A 10,403-nucleotide genomic window follows, 5' to 3' on the forward strand; every position below is an offset into this window, starting at 1 on the left:
TTGACTGCCCTGCTGAGCTAACTGCTTCTACTTCCTGTTGATTTCTGATTTTCAGGTACACAATTTGAACTCACCTTGATATAACTGCAGATTTGAATGAAATGAAACCATATTTCAATAGCCATGCTCGTTTGGAATGCATATGGCTGTATTTGATCATCTGTTGAGTAGTATACATATTTAACTCATCTAATTTGTATTGTATTAAGGACTGTATAATTAGAACCATTTCTGAATTGTTTAGACCAGCTGATTCATACTGGATCGTATTTGGACTGTGAGTATTTGGTTTTCTTAGACTTGTGTGAATACTCTTAGCTAAGCATTCAGTCATACTTATATTCAGTAGAGCAAAGTCTTAACTAGCTAAGGTTAATTCCGGTGGTCATTTCAGGTTGCTTCATGAAGTTATTCTAGTAAGTAATATAGTTGTAATAAAGTCATTTTAAGAAGCTATTTCAGTAGTAGTTAAGTTTGATTAAAATACTAGCTGAGTCTGCTAGGGAACATAAAGGATGTAAATAGCCAAACTATGTAATCAGGGTGGTAGTTCGTATACTTGAGGTTACCTCATGAGCAGTATACTCAATCCAGTCTTTGCGTTTAATCTTGTCTGGGGTACGAATTATTAAAAGTGGAAAACTAAAATTTCAGCAAGTGTTTAGTCTTGTTTAAATTGGAGTTGTGGTTCATTTTGTCGAAAAAGGGCTGAGAGCCTATATTTAGGCGGTTTGGGCTTTAACGTGTGAACAAGGTGGCATAGGTCCTGTTTCACATTACATTCGTTTGGATCTGGGCCCAGGCCTGTGAATGGCCTGCCCTTGTGCTTATTTGGGTTTTAATTCTTTAAAACGGGTTTCTTAAGTCATGTTAATTAATTAGACCCTTTTCTTTATTTCAGAGAGACAAGTAAAAAAAAAATCACTGTAGCTTTTAGGTTTGTCTTTTGAATGATAGAAATGAGATGAGCCTCGCTAAACAAACAGATAAATTATGGGGCTCTCAATAAATGTATATATAAAAATACTTAGATTTCGGGACGGGCCGTTTAGCGAATCTCACGGTTTTTCCCCAAAGTAATAACGCACTAGTCTCTTTAAGCGCGTATTTTAATAATGTTACCTTCCTAAACTCGGGTGCGTATTTATGTGACCTAAATCCGAATCTCAACGATGTTAAAATATGTCAAAAACCACGGGTGCATTTATGTGACGTGGTTCAAGATTTGTTTTAATGACGTTGCAATTTTCCTTAAAAAATAAATAAAAAGCGGTTGAAGTTAAAATTTGCACATAGATTTAACATGTATTAAAGTCGAATATGACAGTTGAGCGACCGTGCTAGAACCACGGAACTCGGGAATGCCTAACACCTTCTCCCGGGTTAACATTCCTTATCCGGATTTCTGGTTCGCAGACTGTAATACAGAGTCAATATTTTCCTTGATTCGGGATTCAACCGGTGATTTGGGACACCATAAATCTCTCAAGTGGCGACTCTGAATTAAATAAATAAATCTCGTTTCGGTTGTCCTTTAATTGGAAAAACTCCCTCTGCGCCCCTTGCGGGTGTAGGTAAAAAAGGAGGTGTGACAATCTAAAGCAAGCACCTAAACAGTGGCATGAAAAATTTGATCAAATTGATTAATGATGGTTTTTCATCAATTGAAGTAGATAAATGTGTTTATACAAAATGTGTAAATGGTACATGTGCTATTATTTGCCTTTATGTGGATGACATACTTATTTTTAGTTCTAGCCTTGATTTGGTACATAAAACCAGATTTTTCTTGTCTTCTAATTTTAAGATGAAAGACATGGGAGAAGCTAATGTTATTTTAGGCATGAAAATTATAAGATATGGCAATAGTTTGATATTGACTCAAGAACATTTTGTTGAAAGAATTCTTAAAAATTTGATAATTATGATGTGGTACCTGTAAGCACTCCTTATGATGCTAGTAGTCAATTAAAAAAGAATAAGGGAGATGCTATAGATCAAAATAAATATGCTCAAGTTATTGGTAGTCTAATGCATTTGATGAATTTTACTAGACCTGCTATTGCATATGCTATGTGTAGATTGAGTAGATATACTCAAAACCCGAGTCATGATCATTGGAATGCATTACTAATAGTAATGAAATATTTGAGAGGTACCATGAACTATGGTATTAAATATAGGATTTCCCACTGTACTAGAAGGATACAGTGATGCTAACTGGATCTCTGATTCAGATGAGACAAAATTTACTAGTGGTTATGTGTTCACCCTCGGTAGGGGTACTGTGGCATGGAAATCAGCTAAACAAACAATAATAGCTAGATCTACCATGGAATCTGAGTTTGTGGTATTGGAATTGGCTGGCAATGAGACCGAGTGGTTAAAGAACCTTTTTGGCAAGTATTCCACTAGGAATAAAACCGACACCTTCTGTGTCGATGCATTGTGATTGCCAAGCAGCAATAGCCATTGCTAAAAATAAATCCTTTAATGGGAAGGGTAGACATATCTGATTGAGACATAATGTGATAAAGCAGCTGCTTAAAGATGGAATTATTTCCATATATTATGTGAAGTCAGAAGTGAATTTGGCCGATCCTCTGACAAAACCTTTGGGAAGAAAATTAATATATGAAACGTCGAGGGGAATGAGACTTTTGCCAATTTGAGTTTTATCATCTATGATGATAACCCAACCTATGTGATTGGAGATCCCATGAAGTAGGTTCATATGGGTAATAACAAGTCATTAGTTGTTCAAATGTGCACTATTAAATTATATCTCTTCCTATGATGTGTGTGTATATATAGTGCAAGACTGCAAGGAATGAGAGGCTGGGTTATTAAACTCTTAATCTAATCCATAGCCTAATATTAGGTGGTGTATTGCGCTGCAGAATACACTTGATGGATAGAAATATATGAGTGTGGTGTGGGCCGCTCCTATTAAATTTATGGCAAAAAATTTCTAAAGCACTCATGAAAACCAGGCGCGTGCATGGCTTATTAGCGCAAAACCGTGACAAACAACAAAGTGTGTGGAGGTATAATGTGATAGATAAGACACCAAACTTACAAAAGAATTCTTATTTCATAGAAGTTCTAAACTTTCCCAATTGTTATGTAAGTTTAATCTTATTTTATCTAGGTTTGGTTTATAGTCCAAGAGACACCAGATTCGACGCATTTTGCTCATTTGTGAAAACCCAACCAGTTATTTAATTTTTTATTTTTTAATATTCTTTTTGAGATATGTGGGGGATTGATAGAAAAATATTTTTGATATCTCAAAAAAAAAAACTAAAACTATGTCTGGATTTATTTTCTTACTATTATATTAATGGGTCTTTATTATAGTAATTATTTCAAATATATTTGTAACAGAAATTAGTTTAATGTTGAATTTAATTTGGGACAAATAATCTTACCAATGCATTTTCTTTGCCCTATGTATATATATATACGTTTTTGGTTTTACTTTGAAAGTGTGTGTGAATTAAAAAAATTCTTTCTTATTTTGTTTTGTGTTGGGTTTAGTTCTTAATCTTTGTTGTTTCTGCTCCTAGTTATACTAGAAGAGTTTGTTGAATCCTGGGGGATACGCTCAATAATATTCATCTCAGTGTGGGCGAAACATCCTTAAGGACAGTGTCTTTGACACGCTTCAAGCTAAATCTTTTATTCTCCATAATTATTCAATTTTTCCAACAATCTATAGGTCATGGGTTCGAACCGTGAAATCAACCACTAATACTTGCATAAAGGTAGGCTGCCTACATCACACCCCTTTGGGGTGCGACCTTTTCCAAGACCCTTGTGTGAGCGCAAAATGCTTCGTGCATCGGGTTGCTCTTAATTTTCTCTTACTTGGAAGATGGATTAACATGTAAAGCTTGATCACTATGCTACTGAAGATGACATGGCTAAAGTAGGAGCATCATTGTCCAGTTTGAAGTTTTCTTACAAGAGTTTGGTTTTGTCATCAACTGTAACATTTTCTTTTCCAATTTAGCAGCCTGTGACTAAAAGTTACTATTCTTTTTAACTTCTTGCACTAACAGAAAATGTATACTCCTGTTTGTTTCCTGGATTTTCTATCAAAAAATCAATTGAATTCTAGAGATATATTCAACTTAACGGAAATCATACGAGACGATGAATGATGAAGATTAAAAAGCATCTTGACATTACTATCATTACTTGGGAAAAAATAGTATTGAACATATGACCCCGACCCCTTGGTTCTGAATTGTACTACATAAATATTACTCCAATAAGATTGAAACACGTGATGTATAGTAAACCAAAAATTTACTGCTAAAATATTTTTATTATTTGACATAACAGGTTGGACCATCACAGTTCGAATATAATACACAAAATTTTTGAGAATTCATAAAAAGTGAGTTTTGGCTCTTATTTGTTATAGATATTTAATCGATTTTACTTTGGTTGCCAAACTTAAATGTGCTTACACATTTGTTTCTCCTGTCAAGAAAAGATGAATACTCAAGACTACAGTTTTTAAGAGTTGTTCTATTTTTATGTTTTTGCAAAGTTTTTTGTAAAAACAAAGAATTTAATTCGATTTTCTCTACTATTTACTACGGTTTTTTTAAATTCCATTGGCCAAGAGATGTTGAAGCTGCATAGATTATTTGTATTGTACCTATTATCATGGAGAAAATATAGAAGGGAAATGAGGTAACGATTCCATATTGATTCGAATTAATCCATACACTCCCATTTTTAATAAGATTCTGGCTAGAAATCTTTAAATAGGAAGTAATACTGTAACATCATAGTCCACCAACTGGCTTTGAAATGGTATTATTGACTTGAGAAATCAAAAGGAAGACCTTTGCCTTCACTGAAATTTGATCATTTGATATCAAAACAAAGCTCTAGTAGGTATACTATGACTACCAAGAATAATGAGTTCAACCACAACTCTGCATCTATCTTCATCTCAATAGACACACTGCACTTCCATTATTGCTGTTGCTTTGTAATCGTCTTCGGCTCGCTTTTTGATCCTCTTTCCTTCTTTACTTCTCTGTTCACATTCATAATAATCAACCAGATCAAACAATTGTTTGTTATAAGTAAATTCTAGTCTAGATTCAGTTTCAAATAGTTGGACTTTTAGGAAAAGTTTCAAGTTTCAACTACCCTTTTAATAGTGTTAAGTTTCTCCTCAAGACAGTTGTTTTCTCAGTGAACCCATGAAAAATCATCATCTCATATGATAAAAAGCAGTAAAGACTAGTTTGGTGTAAGTAAACTCTACTGTAGATTCAGTTTTTTCAATCTTTGTAGTTTTAGGAAAAGTGTGAACTATTCCTTTAACATTCTTAGGTTCCCCCTCAAGATAAGTTGCTTTCTAAGCTAATCCAATTTTCTAAGATAAAAAAAAATAGTAGAGAGAAGAACACAAATCAAAGAACCCCCTAATTTACTATTAGAGCGGAACAAATATCAAGAATTCATATAGCCTAATTTTGACTAGCTTGGAACTGAGACGTAGTTGCTTGATATGTATATTATACAATAAAACAAGGTTGGAAAAATCTACCTTGGCTCGGATTGCTGGTTGGAAGGTGATTCATAAGTGGAAATGGAACGCATGGACATCTTGGCAATCTCCGCCACAGCAGTGTCTCGGATAGCCGGTGAATCACTCGTCAAATCTAGGTATGCTGCTTGGAAAGCTTCTTGCCAGAATTTAGGCAACCTGATTCTGCTACTCTGTGTGTACACATCCCACATATGTTTTACCATTCTCTCTTTTTCCTCCAATTCCTACAGATCAGCAGATAAATTCAACATCTTAATACATAATGGTGTAAATTTCAAGATATAAAGATCTCAAACAAGAAATCCCATCATCTAAAGTGTATAAAGAAATAAGAATAGAAAGAGGAAAAGCATTAAAGAAAAGGACTTTTTTTAGGTGATTTGACCTGAAACGTACACCTCTTATCACCAATCAACTACATTTCAATACCAAACTAGTTGAATCAGCTGACTTTATTACTAATACATCTAGCAAAAATCAATTCATTTTTTCTTAGTTACTTATGATTTGCCTTATAGTAAGTGGCCCCTCAAGGTCAAGGAAAAATCAGTTCAAATGTAACATCTAAAGTAGAAAAAGAAGATTAGGAAAAGGGACAGTCAAAAAAAACTTTTTAGGTAAATTTACCTGATTTGTACTCCTAATCTAACCACTCAAGTAATCAACTACATCTCAGTCCCAAACAAGTTGGGACTAAAATCAATGCAACTTAGCATTTTAACACACAAAATGGTGAAACATCAAGAGATCAAACACCCCAGAAAAGCAAATCCATCATCTAAAGTAGAAAAAGAAGATTAGAAAAGAGGAAAAGATAAAAAGTACAGGACTTTTAAGGTGACAACAACAACAAGTAGTCAACAACAAACCCATTACATTCTCACGCATGGGGTGTGGGGAGGGTGGTGTGTATGCAAACCTTACCCCTAACTCGTGCAGGAGCTATTACCGAGAAACTCTTGGTACGTGGGGTTTGGGAGGGGGTGTACGCATCTCTTACCCCTGCCTTGTGCAGGTAGAGAGCTATTTCCGAGAAACCCTCGGCACGTGGGGTCTGGGAGGTGTGTACGCATAACTTATCCCTAACATGTGAAGATAGAAAATAGATTTCCGATAGCCCCATAGCTCGAGCAGGACTTTTAAGATGAATTGACTTGAAATAAAAGCCTACTACAACCAATCAACTATATTTCAATACCAAACTACTTGAATCTGTTAACTACACAACCACTAAATCTAGAAAAGATCAAATATTTTTTCTTATTTACTTGAGATTTTTACCTTATAGTAACTGACCCATCAAAGAAAAAGGAAAAAGGAGAGTAGAAAAAGTACCAGAATATCAAGATCATCATGGATCGAGAAATCAGAAGCATCGGATAGACGGCTGAGATTAGCAGCAGACCAATTGAGACTGAGAGTGAGAGAGCCAGTAAACATAGACCAAAAAGCTAGCAATAAAATTGCAGCCAATACCCACAATTTATATTTACCTTTACCCAATAGTCCATTACATCCTTCTTTTTTCCCACTTGCTGCTGCTGCTGCTGCTACCGCAACTGAAGCTGCAGTTGGTGTTACTGTATATGTAGTAATACTTCTTGTTTGAGCTTCTTCCTCTTTCATTTCTTGGTATATTCTCATGATTTTTACAACCCAATTAAGAAAAAATAAGATCTTTGCTAATAAGAATCTTGAAAATGCAGAAGTGAGAGTAGAGTTTTTGAGAATCAAGAAGATGGGTGTATTAAATAGTGGTGGTGATGTTTGGATTTTTAATTTAAGGAATAGTGTGTAGAGGTGAACACAAATATGAGATGAGATGAGGGGATTGGGATTCAAAAGTTAAACCACCGACAAGAGTAGAGAGTGGGACAGTGCCATTAACAAATGTGGTGTTCTCACTGTATATATCAGTAGTTATTAGTAGTAGTACTAATTAGCTGTGAGGAATGTGGAGAAACAAACATAGCGGTAACAAAATGGATAAAAGAAAATATTTATTCACCCGTATTATTCTTAAAAAAATAGGTTGAATTATAAATTTTTTAAAAATGGGTTAAATATGAATAAGAACCATATTATCCATGTAGAAAATGGATAACCAATAGATAACTAATGAGTTTAATTTTCATATTTGTAAAGCCTTAATTTGGGAGTTACTAAAGTTTGGGTCCCAAAGTGATCATATTCAAGAAGTCATGGATAATATGGATATTTATATTATCTGTCGGTTAACCCATATTTTATCCGTATTAAATATGGATGGGGTCGGATAATTTATCCGTTTTTATATTACCCGTTTTCGACCAGCTCATATCCGATCTGACGCGCAATAAGTTATATTTTGGGATCTTTACACAAATAGCCGGTCATATTTACTATTTATGTTTTCTAGCCATATACATATATTATGCATTGATTATATACAATTACATATGTATAATATATAAATAATGCGTATATTATACCATCGCTGGCTATTTTTAGTTTAAGCAATTGAGTAAGCGACTATTTGGATTAATTCTTCTATTTTTATTTTTAACTAAAATTTTCGAGTTTGAGTCTGAGGTTTTTATTTGGGAATATTTTACCTTAATGCGAGATTTCTTGCCACGAATCCAAATTTAACTGACGTCTTAAAATATATATCGGCACCAAATGAAAAACAAACAAAAAAACAAAAAAAAAAATATAAATATGAGGAATGTAGAGAATATTAGACAGGGCATGTGGGGTTTGTTAAATACATTTGACTAAATTGGCATGCCGTCAATGACTTTGTAATTTGTATGGGCTTTCAAGACCTGTGGGTCAGCTAACCTTTTATCTTTTCGTATAGGGAAATTTTCGGTTTCTCGAAATTATATTATCAAATATGTTCATAGTTTGCATATTATTCGTCATGCTAATAGTATTTCTACAAAATATAAATAATTCATTAAATAAAAAATTATTGTAACTGTAGACTTCCTTATTTAGGGGCGCTAATATTGGGGAATTAAATATTCTTTCAAATATTTTACAACCACCTCACTCACGTATCAAATCACACCCCACGATTTCCTCTTCAATCACCCACGATTTCCTCGTCTAAAACCAGCGAAAATCTGCATCATTGACAACTATTAAAAAGCTTTGAAACTTTGAATTCGAATTTGGGTTTTCAAAAGACATTTGTTTGTTTGGATTGGATGTTGTTGCAAAGAATTGAGAATTCTCTTTACGTCTCTCTCTATCTCTTAATCCCAAATTTCAGTAATACAAAGCAAAGGAAAAGAGAGCAGCAATTTCACCATTGACAGCCATTAAAAAGCTTTGAAGCTTTGAATTCAAATTTGGGTTTTCAAAAATCATTATATGTTTGGCTTGAGTGTTGTTGAAAATAATTGAGAATATGGTTTGGAGTTTATATCTCAATTTTGAGGGATTTTGGTGAAGATTAGACTTAGTTTTGGCTGAATTTCAGATTGAAAGAAGAAGAAGAAGAAGAAGAAGAAGAAGAAGAAGAAGAAGAAGAAGAAGAAGAAGAAGAAGAAGAAGAAGAAGAAGACATGACATACATTATATTGCAAAAATTATAGAAAAATTGTAGACTTTGTTTATTTATTTTTCTTTTATTCATTTACCTATTGTATGAAAGTTGAACAACATTGTATAAAAATTGTATTTAAGTGGTATAATATTATAGTTATATATAACTTAGTAGAAATAATGTACGAAAATTGTAGATAAGTTGTATAATATATAATTAATTGTATGAAATTTGTTTTTACTATGTATAAATCAGATACAAAATATACAAAAGACATATTGTATAAATTTTGTATGTAAGGTTTATGTTATTGTAGTTGTATTTAACTGGGTGAAAATAATGTGTGAAAGTTGTAGAAAATTGTAGATAAGTTGTATTCCTCTGTAACGCGAGATGTTGGCATATCAAGTAACTTTAGTGTTCCAGACGAACATGCATAAAAATAAAGATAAATTCTGTTATGAACAGTTTGTAGAAATTTTGTAGATAATTTGTAGAAACATTGAAATTCTGTATTTTCATATTAATTTTTCAAATGATATGTAGTTTTATTGTAGAATAAATGTAAAAATTTTGTAGATATTGTGAAAATCAATACTGATATACGCCATAGTTAAATGAATAAAAGAATACAATTTTATGGTAGTAAATTGTGCATCCGCACCTCATGCTCAGTTCTGCAAAGTCAAGAAGACATTTTGTGCATCCGCACTCAACTCACGTAACTTTACAAATCCACAAGCAACTAGAAAATTGGTCATGTGCCTCATTTTACTTTACAATCCTCAAGCAACTAAATAAATGGCCATGTGCCTGGATTTTGACTACAACAACTTGATCAATAGATGAAGCACAACCTAATTTCAATTCCTCAATTTTGTGTCCCCGAAAACAAGCCATTGTGAGTCTTATTTGACTCATTCCTCACATTCAACCTATTCTACAAATTCACGCCTCTTTACATACAATACAACCATAATTTCTTGAATTTAAAGGTATAGCAATATATATAACTTAAAAAACATCTTCTCCTCTACACAAATTAGCTCCAAATTAGACGAAGTGGAAGAACAAGCTCTCATCAAAACTTTTAACACAAAAGCACAAAGCTCAAAAATAAATAAACAACAAAATACATTTTTTCTACAATTTTTCTATAATTTCTGCAATATAATGTATGTCATGTCTTCTTTTTCGAGTTTCAATCTGAAATTCAGCCAAAACTAAGTCTAATCTTCACCAAAACCCCTCAAAATTGAGATATAAACTTCAAACCATATTCCTAAT

The 10,403-nt window shown here is 33.2% G+C and overlaps 1 protein-coding gene across 1 annotated transcript; it reads right to left on the reverse strand.

The window, feature by feature from the left end:
• Positions 1-4,694: 4,694 nt before the first annotated feature.
• Positions 4,695-7,467, reverse strand: LOC107790343 (uncharacterized). Its single transcript, XM_016612262.2, has 3 exons — positions 6,917-7,467; positions 5,579-5,805; positions 4,695-5,059 (listed from the first exon to the last, which is right to left on the reverse strand). Exons 1-3 carry the CDS (start codon positions 7,223-7,225, stop codon positions 4,996-4,998), a joined length of 600 nt encoding a protein of 199 aa, XP_016467748.1. The 5' UTR covers positions 7,226-7,467; the 3' UTR covers positions 4,695-4,995.
• Positions 7,468-10,403: the final 2,936 nt, after the last annotated feature.

This window comes from Nicotiana tabacum, chromosome 16, assembly GCF_000715075.1.
Source record: "Nicotiana tabacum cultivar K326 chromosome 16, ASM71507v2, whole genome shotgun sequence".
Lineage (NCBI taxonomy): Eukaryota > Viridiplantae > Streptophyta > Magnoliopsida > Solanales > Solanaceae > Nicotiana > Nicotiana tabacum.